We start from the raw sequence: 18,849 nt of genomic DNA, 5'->3' as shown, positions 1-18,849 counted from the left end.
TTAATGCAGCTTCAAGGATCACTGAGTTGATGCCTTGAAATTGCAGCTGCAATTTATTCTGTCCTGTACACGTTGTTCTTCACAGCAGCTTTGTCACATGAAGTCGAGTGCTAAAAGCCTTTCTTAAAATGGCATTTTGTTTAAAACGTTTCTGTGGTTCTCAAGTATGTCTCTAATAAAGACTCTCTTTTAAGACTGAGACATTTGAGTGCTGAAGAGGTAGGTATTAATGCTGGGGAAAAAAAAAAAAGTCCTTAGTGTGTACAAGTAAATCAAGTAAAATGATTGTTTAAAGTCCCTTTCTTAATAAACTGATATATGTGCAAAGTTTTAAGAGATGCAGATAGTTAGGCACTGTTACTTAAATGTTGAGGCATAAGCAGAAGAATGAAAGTGTTTTTTGAAGGTAGTTTGGGTTTTTGCAGTGTTTATTGTAGCGCTCACATTGCTTGAAAAATACTCTTAATAAGTGATATTTTACTGTAGAGTATTAAGTTGGAGGGAATCTAATTAATTAAATAGATAATATCGACTAATAATAGGCTCCGAGTGTTTCGTTTTCGGAAGGAAAGCTAGTAACTCATACATATTTCTCAAAAGCAGATGGCATAGGGTAAGACAGACACTGAAATCCATCAGCAGACAAGTGTTTCCGTGATGCTCTTTCTGTTGATACCTGTACCCTGTCACGTATTTCACATAACACCCGTGGTAACATACCTATTTTTCAGGCATATACAGAAGCAGATTTAAAACTTTAAGCTGAAGCCAGCGGGTGTTTTGCCGTTGATGTTGGCTTAGACAACGTCTCCGCTATTTTCTTTGCCTTCCGAAAAGGCTGAACATAGTCTCCTTTATGATGAGTTAATGCTATTAGTTTTGAACTAAATGGGATACACCTCCACAGACCTTTATATTAATATCTCTGGAATATGAATTATTGGGTCACAACTTGTTTAAAAATCTGGTAGTGGCTTTGTTGACTTGAATTTGGTTGTAATGTGACAAAAAGCCAGATAAGCTTAGCGATGCGCCGGAATATTAAAATAGTGATAGAAATTTGGCATAACCTAAAGAAAGGAAAGGATTTCCAAATCGTGGTTTTATTTTTCAGTCATACATAGGTAACACACACTATATTTTGTTCTACAGTACACAACTTCTATCTGTAGGTTTTTGTTTGCTGCTAGTTTGGTTACCACTGGAGCCATAGGAAAGGAGGTTTGGGCTTTTTTTTCCCCAAACACAAGTGGAATGAATTAGGAACAGCTTGAAATAGCTCCTTAATTCAGAATTGTATTGGGTTTATATCATTTTAATCCTTAAATTTCGTATGAGAGTTCTTCTATCTTTCTTTCCCTCTCTCCCTCCCCAAGTCTTGTGACATTTGATGGTGGTTGTTTTTTAATCTTAAATAAATGTTTAAGTTCATTTTAGAAGAACTGTTTGGTTTTGCAGGTATACTCCCTCCTCCCAACTCCGTAATCAAGAAGACGCAAAAGAATGGCTACGATCCCATTCAGCAGGAGGACTTCAGGATACTGCTGGCAATTCTCCATTTTCATCTGGATCCAGCATAACATCACCCTCTGGAACTAGATTTAACTTCTCACAGCTTGGTGAATAATTATCTGTTTGGATAATCACAGCAATACATTGTGTGTCTTGAAAATAGCGTATTACACAATATAATTTTCTTTCAACAGCTCTGAGTCCCAGGTTCAACCTCAGGAAGCACTTTCACTGAAATGAGTGTGACTAATTAGCATTATTATCTTGTATGCCCAAAGGTGGCATACTTGCAGTAACGCTTTTAAAAATACTTCTCTGGGAGTAATCAGATGCCTTAATTTAAATTGTGAGCTATTCAGCAGAGCTGTTTGTTAATATCACACGTTGGTGTGTTTAAAGGACTTGAGACATTGCCTACCTGTTTGGTAATATTGCTTTAAAATCCAAGCATGTTACTTACTGTATGTGCAGTCTAAGATATTTTATCTTTGTATGTATTTTTCAAGTGGTTTGTTGGAAAAGGGCACAAAGCTCCGTCTGAAATAATATATCGAAGTCAGAAAAATTTTAAGTCAGAAAAAAATGCCATTCATTCACTTAATTACGTTGATAAAAGTAAACACTTTTTAAATGAAGGAAACAATAAAAGTTGATTGCCAGGACCCATAAAGCACTGCAGATTTTACTTGACCGTATCAGCAGTTGAAATAAACTAATTTAAAGCGCTAGTAGTAGTGCTCGTCTCTGGCGTGAAGATTAAGTGTTACTTAGTTGCCTTTGCAATTTGTTTAGGTATGTAAAGCAATCCTAACAGTGTGTGTATATATATATATTGTCTTTAAGTTAAGTAACATTTGGAAAATACTATGTCGAACAGACGTTTTCTGTTTCTTTTTGACTTTCAGAAGCCCCTCCATCTTTTCTAGAACGGTACAGAAGTAATATGCAAAATAGTTAAGCCTATACTTGTGAACTTCCTGCGTTGTGTGAATTTGCAGCAGCGTACGCGGTCACTTATTTCTAGTGCAGCTTTGAGTTGCAGCAGTGACATTTTAGAGCCTTTCTTTGAGTGCGCTGAAAAGAAACAGATTAAATAAACAGCTTTAAATAAACTGACACTTAACAAAATTTCAGCTGAATATACACAGTGTAATTATATTGCCAACAGCTAACAAACTCATGAAAGTTCATGAAAGTACCTTAATGGTCAAAAAAAAAAAAAAAAGGTGTAGTTTTAGGCCCAGAAGGTTAACTCTTTATGGAGAATATTGAAGATTATTTACGTTTATAAGCTTCAAAAGCTATTTGACCACAAGCAGTTAACAAAAAAACCAAGGTATTTTTCTGTGTCCTTGAGAAAAGAGCTTGGAGATACCAGAGTCAAGAGAGGACACTGCATTCAATTTAATAGCAAATGTTGATAATGAAAGTTGAGCACCTTTAAACTGAATTATTGTATCTCCTACAATAGTCTGTATCAGTTGATGGTGTATATAGAAACAGCCAGTTGAACAGCAATTTTGTTGTTCTCTTCTTTCCACAAATCAACTAGTTCTTAGTAAATAGCAGGTGTAATCTTAGCACAAAAGTTCTTTAAAAAAATGTGAAACTGGAATAGACATTTTGTACTCTAAACAGTGGATGGGAGAGTATTGGCTTTTGAGGCAAAATGGGTATTTTGTAATTCTTAGGACCTCATAGTGGAAAGAAACAATTCTGAAATATACAACTATTAGGAAACAAAAGCTCTTAAAATCTGTGACTTAAATACAGAGAAAAATGTCATTTTTGGAGAACTTGAAGGCTTTGAAGGAGGTAGTTCGTAAGGCCTGTTCTATATAGGCAAAATACTAGTTTAAATTCCTTCAGGCATTTTAGTCCTTTTTGAGGAAGGACTGTTCCAAATTAAATGAGGGTTAATTAGTTCATGCCTGCAAGGTGTTAGTGAGTTGACTGAGCTTGTCTGTAGAAGCATAGACATATCACCCAGTGTTCAAAATGACCTTACTTACTTGAATTTTTTCTTTCGCTAGCTTGATTTGCATACCTCTTATTTGAATTCATTGAATTTAGAAAAATAATGAAGCCTGGAGAGGATGACATCAAAAATTTGTGTCTTAAAGAAAAAAATAATTTTTTTTGGTAGCTGCACAAAAATTAGGTATGAAAATTTGTGGTTGCGCAAATAAATTGGTTTTTATTCTTCACTTTATAGCGAGCCCAACCACTGCAGCCCAGATGAGCCTGTCAAATCCAACCATGCTACGGACCCACAGCCTTTCCAATGCAGATGGTCCTTACGACCCCTATAGCGATACGCGCTTCAGGAACAGCTCCATGTCCCTGGACGAGAAAAGCAGAACAATGAGCCGGTCTGGCTCTTTCCGCGATGGCTTTGAAGAAGGTCAGTAAAGTATGTGATGGTGCTGGAAATGATCAGAAGATGGCATTCTCCCATAAACCAAGTAGAAATTTGGTGCTTTTCAGTTCAGCGTAGGGGTCATTTCAGAGCACAGTTTTCTCAGTGTTAGACAAAACTTTAGTCCTCGTCGTCATTGTTTTGATGATACTCGTTCCGTGATCCTTCTGGCGGGACATAGGAAAGCATGTAAGGGTTGTACCTAGGCCATCACTCTCCAAGAAATTGTCTAAACACATCCTGTGCTTCATTTTTAGTGATCTCAAAATGGCTCTAGTTCATGCTTGGATTTAGCATATTAAAGTGTTTCCTTGAAGAGGGCTATTCTCCTGAACCTGGGCTTCCACACTTCTGTTTGTAGTATAGATAACTGATGTTAGCCACACTGTTGTTTCTATCCCGGTCAATTTTTCCAGCATTTAATCTCTGTTCAAATTGTCTTTACTTTTCATTTCTGCTGAACGTCTTGCGTTGATATCACGCCGCTTCCACAAAGGGACCCGAGTAATTCTTCAAAACATCTAGGCTCTTCTTTTTAATTCTTTGTCATCTTTTCAAATATGTAATCATACCTGATAAAAGAAGCCTGTGTAAATAGAAAAAGAAAAAGTAATTTACTTATAAATAAATAATTAGTTTGGTTGCTACTGATCAAGCAACCGTACGGCTGTAGCAGCAGTAGCTATGAGCACACGTTAAAACCCTCAAGTGTTGCACTTGGAGAAGTCAAGCGTGGGGTGAGCTCTGGGAGTGGTTCATGGGAAGGTCATAGGAAGCTCTTTCAGCATTAGCTCTTTGAGTCTTAAATCTCCTTTCTGGCAAGCTTTGGGAGCTTGCTTGGCTATGAAGTACTTTATCCCTACAGGTCACACAAGCCTTTGCTGGCTTGCTTCCTCCACCGCTGAAGACCTGCGCTTGCGCTTACTCCGCAGTATTAATACCAGTGCCCTGTTTTTGCTGCTCCCCTGGAGCCAGACATGCGTGGGAGCCACACTTAAGTGCTTGTAGGGGCTTTTAGGAGCCACAGGGTGCCTTCCTGGAGGTACTGGTTATCCCATCCATTTTCTGCCATTGGAAGAGGTAGAAAATTCATATTGGATATGGCTCCGGAAAGATTCAGGGCTAATTCATTATTGAATTTAGCCAATCTAACTCCGTTACATTTAATTGTATTTTAGAGGCCAATGGCTGATGGTCTTCATTGGGGGTTGAAAATTATTAGAGGAACGCTGTAGGGCTGAAAACTGTCATTGCAGGAATTAACCATTGTTTGTGCCATGCTCTCAGAAAGCTAGGTGGTCGTGATCGGTCAAAGATTGCCAGATACTTAGTCAGTTGAATTCCGTTCTGTGACGAACAGTCCTGCTCTTACTAAAGAGTTCCGTAATACAATCTGTGAAGGAATTTGAATCACTGCATCTGCGTTGCACTTAGCTGATTTACTGAAAGCAAAACTTTCTCGAGTTTTTTTTGAAAACATCCTCAAAAAAATTGTGACCTTAGTCTTTCAAGTGTGCTTAAGATTGCAGCAAATCCATTTTGGCAAGTCGGAGGTTACACTATCTCTCATAATTCAGAAATTCTTGTCCAGGAGAGAGTCTAGTTTGGAAGAATATTTAATAAGTATTACATGTTTAAGGACGAACCATTTAAAAAAAAAGGAAAAAGGAAGAGTTAGGTGAAACGTTCTACAACATACTTTTCACCCACTTAAAAAAAGTCATAAAAATGAAGTCCAAGAAAACTCTACCAAGTTGTGGACTTGAAAGCAGTGGGAAAAGATCGCTTTCGTGTGCGAGGAAGGAATTTGACCCTACAATGGACATGCTGAAGAAGTCCCTTTCAGATTTTCCTAAATTTTTGGCACCTAAAAGGATAATAATAGTTTACCACATGGGATGAGTGTTTAGGTGCAGTCTCTGTATTTTAGTCTTCAGGTTAAAGGTCTTCTGTCACTTCTCTGGCTGTACAGAAGGCAGGGATAGCCTGATTATTATTAGCTCCTGCTTATTTCTCAGGGAATCACAAGTTACAAGTGAGCAAGTGGTTCTGAATACAGCATATGTGTTGTCCTGTGCTTTCAAACGTGTGGATCTAGTTCATCTTCACAGAATGAGAGAATGGATCAAAAAGTATGAATACATTATTCACCTTCACCTTGAGAGAATAGATCAAAAAGTATTCTAGAAATAAAATTTGTGGTTAATGAACAAATTGATTTTATACAATCAGCCAGTGTCAATGAAGCAGGTCTTAAATAAAGCTTACCAATTTGCTTCTTTATTTATTAGCACATAAGATTACCAGACATTTTATTATTATTAACTTCAGCAGGGCCAGGATTTATTCTTGAAAGCTTTTTTTCTTTTGTCTCCATAGTGTGAAGTACAGTCAAGTTCTCTCAGCACAGCATGTAGGTTGAAATGTTAGTCAGCCTTGCAGAACGTAATTCTTTTGACAGGAAGGGTTTCAGGACTGGGGAGGTGCCAGCAGAAACAGCCTCCAAACTATCCAGAACTTCAGGGGGAAAAAACACAGCCTAAAACTGAAGTGGTCTCTTGGCTCTCCAGTTTCCCCACTTCCCTGGCCATCAGTCTTCCCCAGGAGCTGTGCTGCCAGTGGCTCCACCCTGACACTTCAACCTCCTAGAGAGAAAGGAATTAAATTCATTGTCATGGGGATATAAATTTTGATTCCTTTTTGTGCTACTGCCTGCAATACATGTTGGTTTTTCTACTCTTCAGACAGCTGATCACAGCTAGACCGTTTCTCTTCTAACATTAAAAATGATACATGCTTGCATATGCGTTTATAGTGCTTTAAAATAATAGCTCCAAAACAATTTGGGTTTGTAGCCTGCGTGCAGATGCATGTTAACTGCAAAAACCAGGAATCACATCAAGAGCATAACTGCCTTCAGGCTCCTAATTAAATAGCCTTAAAGTAGCCATCTGCAGATACTTTAAAAAGAAATTGCGCAAAAATATTAACTCCTTAGTTGTCCTTGAAAGTAGAAATCTCAAATTATATACACATTCAAACAATGCAGTGGTGCTGTTTTACAAGGCAGGAGTATGATTCCCAGAGTGATATGTTCTTTCCCTTTTTTTGTTTTGAGTCTTCTTTCCTCCGTTAAAGTCCCAATGTGATCTTAAAAATTCCAGTTGATGCTAAGTCAAAAATGTGCGCGTCCCAATCCATTGAAAGGAGATCCTTTTCTTCTCTGGCCAGTTGGTATGGTTGGTTTTTTGAATACGTCTCTATTAGTAAAAACTGCACAACGGAGAATATAGAGAGGCAAACCAGAAAATAATATTATATTCTCTGTATGAATCCATTGGTGGCCTTGTGCAATAAATATTTCTGCGCTTTGGGCTTTCCATCTTGAAAAAGGCGGCCCTAAGGGCAAAATGCAGGTAAAAAAAAAAGTGATGAGGAGATCTTAAGTGCATAGCATCTGTGATATGAAGAGAAGTTAATGGTAGAGAGGTCACAGCGACTATGAAAAATAATGGTCTGACTGCAGTTTCCATGTCAGGAATTTCCATCTGCTGATTCCCAGAAGATGCAAAGGTGTACCTGGGGAAAAATCACTGAGTATCTGCCTCCTCCTTGCATTCTTTTCCCTAAACATGCGCTGCGGTTGCAGCCAGAGATGGAGCGCACGATTAGACAGACCCTGGGTCTGACTCACGCTAGTTATTTTTATGTTCTTAATGCAGTACAGTCCTTAACATCTAACTATAAAGATCATTTTAATTGAAAATATGATTAACCAGAAAAAGCAAATGGGTGTGAGTTGTGTTTTTGTTTTTTTTTTACTTTCTTGTGGGTTTTTTAAATTGTCTTAAATTCCTCCAGAAGCCAACTTAGACTTTGTTTACTTCTCTTTCCAGCCTTGCCTTAGGATATAATGTCAATGGGAAAGCAGAACCCATTTATTATGAATGTAGGAGAATTGCAGTAGGTAATTAGAGCAAAATGGCAGCTTTTCTAAACTTTTTTTTTTGGCTGGAGGATTTAGATGAAAGAAGTGACTTAACACAATTTCATATGATTTGTATGAAGTTACCTGAAGTTTGAATGAAAGTTTCAGTTAAATGTATTTTGTTTCTAAAAATAAAAATAAAGGAAAGGTAATTTTGCATGTTTCAGTAGCAGAAAGAATAGCTTCAGGTAGTTTTTTTAATAGCGTAATCAAAAATAAAATGATGTTCTATGTAAATCCTAACATCGGGGTGATGGTAACAACCTTGAGAATCAATGTATATGTATATCTTTTACCTGAATGTATGTTTAAATGTAAAAACTGCCTGAAACAGATTCTTTTCCAGAAAAGGTTCTGTAGCCATGTTTTCACTCCGGTAATTTTTCTATGAGAGAATGAACTTTGCCTTGAGAAAGAAATGTCATTGCTTTAAAGAAAGACCAAAAAACCCTGCAGGGAATAGGGAATGTGATACGGCTCCCTCGTAGTCAGCCCAAGGAAGATACAGCTGCATTCAGAGGACAATTCAGAGCCCCAAAATTAGACAACGGTTTCTTCCCTGGGTGCTCCACATCTTCTCCTGGAGCATCTGGTTACATACTGGAGCTGGGTGTCGTGGTCTTCTCGGGACATCTTCATCTTGGTCTGCTGCTTAAAGAAGAAAACCCGCCCCCTCAGTCTCATCGAAAACTGAAGATGAAGTACTTAGATTTACTTTTGTAATCTCTTCTGCATTTCAGTTAGTTTGTCGGGTTTTTTTATCTTGAGTAAGCCCTTTTGCAAGGGTCTTAAGATAAGCTGTCCAGAGAAATATTTCTTTCTGAACAAATCTTCATTGAAACTTTTCTTTTTAATCTTCTTGACCACACCTCATTTTCCCCAAAACCAAGTAGTATTAAATTGTTAAAACAGCTTTACCAAGTCAAAGTTTATGGATTGTATTACCTGGCCATGCATTCTTCAAACCATACGTTATTGGTGCAATAATGTAATTAAGTTTATGACGGATGATGAAATTTGTGAAAGTATTTCTTCACTAGGCTGGTCATTGGCAGTGGATGATCTATGATGATTCCACTGTGTGGTTACTGTATTTGTATTCATTGTGTTTATTTTCTTTCCTTTAGTGCATGGTTCTTCTCTCTCTTTGGTATCCAGTACGTCGTCTATTTATTCGACAGTAAGTATAACGAAATGAACAATTTGGGTTTACTAATCAAAATTATTGAATTGACTGGTCTTACTGTGCTAATTATTTTTGCCATTCAAGGAGGAGGGGAAAAAAAACGCTTTTCATTTGATTGTGTTCTGAATGCTAGCTACGAAAGAAATGTTTATGTTCATAAAGATGCCTGTGGATATTTAGCAGTATCCTCATTAAACACAGACGGTAATGGCCTAAAAGCAGCAATTTATTTTTTGAGTCAGTATTTTACAACTACACTAAAAAAGTTTTGCTACAAAGGAACTCAGTAGATCTGAGGAGATTTGAACTTCATTACCAAAAGTACCTCAAAATTTGCTGAATAAAGTCATTCCAGCTGTGTATTAATGATTTGCTACTAAGGAAGTAAGGGGTTTTAATACACAGATTTTAATAATTCTAAAGAAGAGATTTGTTCACTATGCCAGTAATATTTTCTCCAAAAGTACGTATTCATTCAGGGTACCTGATTCTAAAATAAGGCTTACTGGAGTTTGAAAATACAGGGTTTTTTTAAATGCAGGTTGCATTTGCTTATTTTCTTCTAATAGTCTCACGAAGGATTTTCCATTTAAGCATATGCTATGGAAGACCTTGTAAGTTAAGACTATAGCTGTGCTGTAATGGGGAGGTGAGGCTGCAACATGCAGACCCTGTCTAGCCTGGCTTTTCTCTAGCTAGCTGGGATTAACTGGAGCAAGCCAGGGGCACAGCCGGTTCCAGCCCACACAAGACTGTACAGAAGTATTCGGCACTGGTGGTTAATTCCCAGTGGCTTCACTGCTGTTAATGTCCAAGCTGGCCAGATTAAAGGTGGCTCATGTATTCCTGGCATGCTATGATCACAATTTTGGGGGTTTCTTAAAGCACGACCCTTTTAAAAAACAGTGGATAATAATTATTTCTGAAATACGTGTTAATTGAACAGGATCTTCAGTTGCAAATTCTTATGCAAGTATGGTGCATCTTCATGCTTACCACACATCCACAGCTGAAACAAGCATATGTGATACAAGAGTACGTGGAAGAACTTGCTCTTGGAACGTTGTGTATAACTGTCTATGAAGTCTGTCAAGCCAGTATAGTGTTATTTAGCATTATTTCACATACACGTTTCACTGTTAGGAGGCTACATGTGTAACATGGCCTTAAGACATTGATAATAAATTGAAAATATCGCCGTTCATTATTGACCTTGCCTCAAGCAAGGTCCGTATGAAGCCAAAACACATAACATATTGGAAGGATGGAAAACAGACCTTTTCCTCTGGGTTGTTGTTTATAACCCTGAGAGCCACAAGGAGAGTACTCAGCAGCTGCTGTCTAAGCTTCTGGTTTCTGTGCTTGCTGCCCAAGCACGAGTGGCTCTTAATAGTGTGGTTTGATGGGTATAATTTTCATGGTGGCTGGTCGTGGACATGTTTACGTAAGGACGGTGGAGTCTGTAACTTCCTACCATATACTTCTCTTTAGCTGATAACTTTGGTTAGAAACAAGCCATAATAGCCACAATTTTATCATGCAGACCACAACGGATGGTCGGTACATCCACTTGGCATCCTCCTATAACTAGCTGTGTGTCCTCAGTTTTTCATCACTGCAGTGCCTAGGCAGCACCCAAGTGGGAGTAATTTTTTTTTTTTTTTTTTCCACGTCACTTTGGAATGCAAAAATGTGATCTCCATCCCATGGAGAGCTGAGCATGGGAGGAAGGGAATTGCCTAGGATCAGCCATGTTCTGTGACAGTCCTGGCTCTTCAGAGCCTCGTGGAGTCTCTTACGCGTGGAGCCAGGACTTCACCCTTCCATGGTTCATACTCAGAGGTGCACTGGGAGGCAGGCTGGGAAGGGGAGCCCAAATTCTTTCCTGCAGGAAGAAGTACTGTACAAGCAGCCTGTTTTCTTTTTCCTGAAGAGTAGATAAATAAGGAGATTATCTTAGATTGAATATGGATGTGGGAATCCAAAATAGGGAACTGGCATTAGAGTTCTTGAAACGCAAAAAAAAAAAAAAATTGAAAAATTTTATAAATTTGTCAGGCTGGTCATGTCGTAATATCCTCATGTATTTTCTTCCATTTTTATTTTATAGCCTGAAGAGAAGTGCCAGTCAGAGGTAAGAGCACATCACGTTTGACAGGCATAAATGTTCTGTCAAGACACTCTGCGTTCCGTGTCTTGCTATTTTATTTCTCCATATTATGGTGCAGTAAAGTGCTCTCTTAAAATATATAGATTCGCAAGCTACGAAGAGAGTTGGATGCATCCCAAGAAAAAGTGTCAGCTCTGACAACTCAGTTGACTGCCAACGTGAGTACAACTCTCAGAACAAACACTAACAGGGAATGCATTTAATGCACCAATTACCACCCCAGTTTTGATAAGTGACAAAAAGATTTCGTGTCGGAAAGATTTCATTCAAGAGTTCAATGTCCTGGACGTTCGGTTCACATTACCTATGTGTTTAAAAAAATAACTGCATGCATGTGGGACCCTTCCAAAAATAACATCCTCTGTCCTACTGAATTATAATATTCATTTGGCTTTATATATATGTAAACCATCTTCAGATCTTGAGAAAATCATTGAAGACGGGGTCTTTTTTTGTACATAGTGTCTTGCTTTGACATTTGGGTGGGACGAGATACAGATGATACAGGTTATAATTGGTAGGAATAAAAATTGGTAGAAATGTGGACTGAAATGCATTATATTTTGCTATCGCATAAAGATGTGGGCTAATGGCACGATAGGTAATAGTGGCCTAAGGGGCTCTGAGAACTAATTTAAAGTTATGCCTAAAGAGTGGACATACCTGGTTTTTAACTAGTGTAACAATACTTCTGCTTGTTTCCTCTGAGGAATTTGATGAATATGTAATGTAAGACACTCGGGGGAAAAAAAGATTTGGAAGCCAGGAGGCATTGAGGCAACACTGTGTATGACCCTGAGCAAGTTTATTTGTGTGTTCTGTGCTGTAGTCGCAGATAACAGAAATCTGCAAAACAGAAGCTTGCTAGAAAAATAAGCAATTCTAGAGTAAATAAGCTACAGATGAATAGTCAGCAAATCGGATCACACTGACATCCGAGTTTGTGGGAATCAATAAACATCAGAACACGTGCTACTGAAGAGGACATTCCTGTCCATCAGCTCTCTGAATAGGTGGAATACGAAACTTGGCACAGTGAAGGACAGCTTTCGTCTGAGCAGTAACACCTATTACAAGAAGGATTCAGGGGGAAATCTACTGGGGTGTTCACTGCAGGCATCACAGTGCTTCATCCAGCTTGCAAAATGGAAAAGGAAAACCAAGAACACAGTTAGTAGAGAAGTCAAATAAAAGGGCTTTTACTGCATGTAACCACTCGGTCGCTTTCCCAAGCAGAAAAGAACAACTTTAAAAAATCTTCCAAAAACTAAATCTTATGTTTGCCTTTCAAATACAAAGGGGACTGGATACATGAGTTGGTTTTCATCCGGAAGCTTCTTTTACATGTGAGACAGTAAGAACCAGATTCTCTTGCATAGCTTTTTTATCATTTCGTTAAATAACCGAGCTTGTGTCCTTCAAACAGAGAACTTGTCAGCTGTGCAACTCATCTAGCTCTGCCTTAGTTTTGTTGCGTTCTTCTTCATGCGGTGTTCGGATTCAGTAGGCTGTTACTCAACGCAGGAGTTAGTAGCGTGTCTCCAAGAGTAGTGAGTAGCCCAGGCTACCCGTGTGCCTGCCCCAGCTGCCATTAAATTGCCCAAGAATTTGTGTATGGTTACTACCGCTGTCTTTGCAGAGAACAGTTGTTAATATATGCTGCTGCTGTACATTATGGTTTGGTTTGGGGTCATTTGGTTTTTTGGTGGGTTTTGGTGTGGGGTTTTTTCCCCCCCAAAACAGTTAGCATCATTTCTTTTGATAATATTCCATTTTTGCTTCGTTCACTTTGCTAAATTTTAGGGTTGTTTTATTCATGCTATTTAAACTTCTTAGACTTGGACCTGCCCCTTATTTGTCCATAAATCAGCCACAGTCTGCTGCAGAGATGTTGCTATAACTGTCCTAGTAATATGTTTCAGTCTTTAGCCACCTCTTTTCAGGGAACATACTCTTTTTCCATGTAAAAGGCCAGGTCTGTTCCCCAAAAAGTTAAGACTAATAAATGCTGATTGTTAAGATGCTGCTTTATGGACATTTCCTCTAGGCAAGATTTTTTTGATGAAATGCTTTTAACTTAGGCAATTTGAATTCATCTCTTTATTTAATTTTTTTTTTTTTTTCCCCCTGAATTTTCTTGTATACACACTGCAGCACACTCTCAGGCCATCAGGGGCAAGAATTTGGAAAGGTTTTGCTCCAGCTAGGAAGTGAAGATAACTCTTTTCATAGCTCACTGAACAATTTCCACATAGGAATAATTTCAAGGTGCCTGATCCGGTTTTGAAAGAGCAACTTTTTCTTAAGGTTCAGGTCAAAGCATTAGGGGTTTGTGTCCCATTATTAATCCGTGCGGTCCCACTTGCCTGTTTATTTTTTGCTTTTGCGAAGTATCCCTGAGGATTCTTGAATATCAGTTTTGTTGCTCCCTGTTCATCCGCCCCAACAGAAGCTTTGCACTCTGTGTTTTTAAAATAAATATTTAGATCTTCATACATGTGTAGCTTGAGGCTTTAAATTACTTTTTGCTATTTTCTCACAGTCTCAGCTCTGCTTATTTTCATAGGGGCTGATGGGAATGAGAGATGCGCATCCCCATGTTATTGTACTGCTCATGTTTGTTTGCATTGCGGATGTGAGAACAGTTATTTAGGATAAGTCAGCTGTGTGCTGCCGATGAATAAGTCTGGAACAGCTCTGTGAAAGGTTTTGCTATTCTGTATATATTTAGGTGAGAGAATGTCTTTTTCCGCTTGGAAAGATTTTGCACAACTTTACTTGCCATGGTGTGTATAGTATTATTTTTAATAGAGAAATAAAACATTATTTTCTATGGTTAGTGTAGATTATTATGGCTGAGACAAATATATAATGACCTATGCCTGTATTCAGTTATTTGTGCACATGCATATACATATACATGTGTATCTATAATACAGTGCCGTGTCGTGGCACTTGAAACATAGTTCCCTTTTATGAAGTTCCTTTCCATTTTCTCAATCTACTTTTCCTTCCTGTTACTTCCCAGCCATTTTCAATTCCTAGCTGATGTCCTTAATATAATCGACGTTGGGTTCTCGGTGCTTCATAGGAAAAGAAGAAAGGTAATTGGCCAAGCAACAGGAGGTTTTGGATGATATTTAGCACAGGGCCCTTGGTTGCAAGCAAGGTGCACTCAAATATTGGAGAAGTCTTTGAGTTAGAGGTGGGTATATCAGCTGATAAAGCATCTGGCAGACTGGCTACAAAGCTGCAGTAGTCCTGTCTCCATCCTTACGCCTCTCTGCAGAGAAGGCATCTCTGGACTGAACTGTCTGACTTGGCTCTCAGAGTTCTCCTGTTGGGGTAGCACAGTGAGAATCTCCACCTCTGTGACTTCCAGCATCTTTTTGCCTTAAATATCCACAAGGAAAAGAGCGATCTAGTTGGAGGGAAGTTTCTGCCTGGCTTTCCTCTATCTAAAAACTTGCCTTGTATTTTATTTACTGTTTTCTATTTCATTTTACTCTTTAGGGTATCCTTCTGAAACTTAGGAGTGACGTTTTGGGGGTTTTCTATATTCTTTGGGAAAAGATTTAAACTTTTTGTGAAAAGCTTTGTGGCGAGAGTTACCTTTACTGCGTGAGGGTACCTGAAAGCTATCACTAAGAACCTTATATGGCCCACATCAAAACTCAAAGACCAAGTCTGATTTCAAAAATGAACAGCAGGAGATATTTAGAAATGTGGATGGATTTGTCTCTTTTTCCTCTCTACATTTTGTGAGAGGAGGCCTTTTCATGTCATTGCTTGCAATAGCTTGGGGATGTGGCTAGATAACCAAGGACGTCCTTCCACGCCTTTTTGGTTTCAGGAATACTTTCAGGTGACAAGGTGTATTCCCTAAAGCGTCCTTTAAAAGCCTCAGTTATTTAATCTGTGAGATGTTTCAAAAAAAAAAAATTGAATCTAATATGTCTATTTCAACAAAGTGGCGAAACGTGTTTTCTATTGATCACAAAATCCAAGCAGCTTTAAACAACTGAGAAAAGTACATGAACTGGATTAGTTTGGGATGTGGTTCTTCAAAAGACCTTAACTCCTAGGGAGGTGTTTTTGTTCTCTATGTATTCTGGACGTAGGATTGCCCATTTTACAGAATAAATGAGAATTCCCGACTGGAAAAAAAATTCCTGTTTGCTGCTCTGTTAGAGTATGTTTGAGATAACTGTCCTGGCTATTGAAATCATGGTATCAAAGAAGTGGATGTAGCAGCTGACTGAGGAGCCACCTCCAGGAAATCTCCTCCTGATGCACCAGGTCACGGTACTACTCCTATGTCTGTGTTTTCTAAAGCTTTTGGTAGTAGCTGCTGCCGAGCAGGGCATGGTTTATAGCCTAGGACTGCATCGTTTCATAGTGTGCTGCTTGTTGTGGTTGTACATGAAAGGGCTGTCATTTTCTAAAATTTTGAAATTGGTCTGTTACCTTCGGCACTTCTAATTTTCCACAATTAAATTGTTCCTGATAATTTGTTTGCAAGCATTTTCACAACGTATGCTCTACTCATTTGACCTTTTCTAATCAGCGTTATTTTCTCCATATCATTTACCCAACAAACAATGCAGTGCACTAGGTGGTCCAGTTAAACACCTGCAGAAATATTCTTGTTTGGGGGGAGAGGACAAACTACTTCTATATGGTTTAACTTTCAGGCTCACCTGGTGGCAGCATTTGAGCAGAGCCTGGGGAACATGACCATCCGACTGCAGAGCCTGACAATGACAGCGGAACAAAAGGCAAGCTTGAAAAGTATTTGGGGAAGTCTTAACTTCTGTTTCTAGCATCGTTGCTTGTGCTTCTTCTGTAGTTGGGGGGGGGGGATCACATATACCATTTGCCTTAGCTTCCTCAATTGTGGTAATAGAGTAAAATGTAATAAAAATTTTATATAAAAGACTCACTTTCCTCACTGGGATGTTGTGACAACTGATCAGGTTATTCCTATAAATTGTGACTTGGAACACGTCTTCAGTATTGCATATTTTTGTAATAAATTTTTTCCCATGCATCCACACATGTGCATGTCCAAGAGAAACACCAAGAAAAATCCTTGCAAGACAGGCAACATTGGGGTTTTGGACAGTAAACTTGAATATACATATTTCTGTATTACAGAGCATGTACATTTTTTTTGTCTCTTAATAACCAAGCTATTTTGCAGGCTATCGAGAGTGTGCTTCCCCAGGTACACGAAACCTCATTTTTCATCTTCTCGTACATACATATATTCCATAAATTCTCTATCGACTACCAATGCGCGGATTGAAATGTGGCTCCTTTGGAGCAGTTAGATACCGTCCGCATTTTCTGATGTATCGCGGGTTTTTTTCTTATTCAAGGACTCAGAACTGAATGAGTTAAGGAAGACTATTGAACTACTGAAGAAGCAAAATGCTGCTGCCCAGGCTGCCATCAATGGAGTCATCAACACACCTGAGCTCAACTGCAAAGGTGAGAAACAAGCACCAGGTGTAGCAACAGTGCCGTGCTCATGAGACTTTAGTCCTCTTGGTAATAGCTGATGTAACCGTCAGAGATCAGCTTTGCCTCATGACCGCGCTCTAGGTACGTGTTTGGTATCGGGGGGATTTGAAATGGGTATCTGTGTAAATAGTGTGATAAATTCTACAGAAGTAAGTGCATGTGTTAGACACATGAGAAGGCATTTCCACAAAGCTTGTCCACCTTCAGTGTGAGCTCACTGAATTTACTATAAGCATTTAGTAATTCACCCATCTAGACACTGATGTGAAGCAGCAGGGAGCGGAGATCCCCGTTGCGGAGCTATCAGGCGCTTGGCTTTATTTTCTTTGACGTTTTCAGTAATTTCCAACAGAAAGTCTAAATGCGGTCCTGTCTTATCTCACTTCCCTTACTTATCCCAGTAATTTACACTTACATCAAATTTCTTACATAATTTTGACGCCACCTCCGTTCCTATTCAGGACCCGGAGCTGCTCAACCCACAGACCTGCGGATCCGAAGGCAGCACTCTTCAGACAGCGTCTCCAGTATAAACAGTGCTACCAGTCACTCCAGTGTGGGAAGCAACATTGAGAGTGATTCAAAGAAAAAGAAGAGGAAGAACTGGGTGAGTGTATTTTAACAGATTGCGTGAGTTCTATATAAAACTGTCAGAACATGCACGGTGAAATCTAGCCGCTCGGCTCCTCCTTCCTCCCCTCACGCAACAGGTCAGCACAAGGACTATGCACTGTTTAAATCCTGTGTAAACTGCCTTTTGAAGGCTTAATTGAGTCGTAAGTGATGTATATGCTTATGTTGACTCTGCCTAGGATCGAATTTTAGCTTAACAGCCAAAAGGCCACTCTTAAATTAGAAATAGCTGTCAAAGATCAATTCTGGCTAAAAGTAACATGGTGTCCAACCCCTTAGGGAAAACTCGACGTCTGTCATTAAAGTAAAACAAATCCACAATGAGAGATCATTCTTACTTTTTTTTTTTTTCTTTTTGGCTCATAGGGCTTTCTTTTAAGTGAACACGTTAAACACTTTCAGAACTCTGTTTTGAACGTTACTGCGGAGTTCTACAACAAAAATATACCAATCTTCAAAAATTTATTGTGATGGACGTTTATTTTGCAAGATTTTGCAATGCTTACCTTTCATTTCCCATTTTTCCTTCTTTGCTCATCATGTACTGTGTACAAGGTACCCTGTACTGGAGGAAAGGTACATTATATTAAACTCCATTTTGGATTAGACCATAACTGCCTTAGTGACCTAGTCTGATTGTGGTTTGGACTAAAGTCCCTAGATCCTTTATCGTAGCCAGTAAAGCAATCCACCCCTCCCTTCCCACTGAATCTAAATCTCCCTGGGTCTTTTGGGTGTACAGAAAAATCTGTATAGCTACAAAATGTGGTTTGAGCTGGTAAAAGCTTGATTTGTATTTGCACGATGTCCTCTCAGAAATGTTTATGAAACTCCTGAACTGTAAGAAACAGCTTCCTGAGCAGGTTCTTGTTTTTATTTCTCTCTTATCCCAGTGGTTTCATTTTGGTATCTTGCCAGCTCCTTCATAACAGCAGTATTTCCACTCTGCCCCTTAAATAATTGGTTGAATGGAAACAATGTCATCTCTAAATCCTTCTTGTGCTGGGTTATACATTAGTTATAGACGAAGAAAATTGTTGTAAGTTTTAAATTGCTAGCGACTCTTAATTTGTGACACAAACTTTCTGTAATCATTAAACCTTAGTTAAGATAAACACTTTTTAAATTTTTGCTTTAGCTTCTCTTCTTTGTTATTGTAACCTAGTAGCTATTATCCTACATCAGCCTACGCTTCTCAGATGACTATTTTTAAAGAAGGTTAAAGAAACATCTCCTTATTATAAAGAGAAATAAATAAGATTTCCATGTAGTAGAAGAAACAGGACAGTATTTTTATGTTGGTATTAAAAATGAGTACATCATTGCTGTAAAATGAAGATTGAAAATTAAATCAGTCATTTAGTGAGAAAACAGAAGTTGAGTTTGATTCGCACATTGTTTATTCCACAAACACT

At 38.6% G+C, this 18,849-nt stretch overlaps 1 protein-coding gene across 9 annotated transcripts in view; it reads left to right on the top strand.

The window, feature by feature from the left end:
• The window catches only part of NAV2 (neuron navigator 2), a 427,333-nt gene that overhangs the window by 385,683 nt on the left and 22,801 nt on the right, over window positions 1-18,849 (top strand). For all 9 annotated transcript variants that reach the window (XM_052811153.1, XM_052811152.1, XM_052811147.1 and 6 more), the window contains 8 exons: window positions 1,459-1,619; window positions 3,728-3,916; window positions 9,047-9,099; window positions 11,216-11,239; window positions 11,359-11,433; window positions 15,970-16,053; window positions 16,657-16,768; window positions 17,263-17,408. In XM_052811153.1, the coding sequence (XP_052667113.1) occupies window positions 1,459-1,619; window positions 3,728-3,916; window positions 9,047-9,099; window positions 11,216-11,239; window positions 11,359-11,433; window positions 15,970-16,053; window positions 16,657-16,768; window positions 17,263-17,408 (844 nt within the window). The remainder of the gene's footprint in view (window positions 1-1,458; window positions 1,620-3,727; window positions 3,917-9,046; window positions 9,100-11,215; window positions 11,240-11,358; window positions 11,434-15,969; window positions 16,054-16,656; window positions 16,769-17,262; window positions 17,409-18,849) is intronic.

The sequence above is a fragment of the Harpia harpyja genome, chromosome 16 (assembly GCF_026419915.1).
Source record: "Harpia harpyja isolate bHarHar1 chromosome 16, bHarHar1 primary haplotype, whole genome shotgun sequence".
In the NCBI taxonomy this organism is placed as follows: Eukaryota; Metazoa; Chordata; class Aves; order Accipitriformes; family Accipitridae; genus Harpia; species Harpia harpyja.
This window is presented reverse-complemented; position numbering and strand designations above follow the sequence as displayed.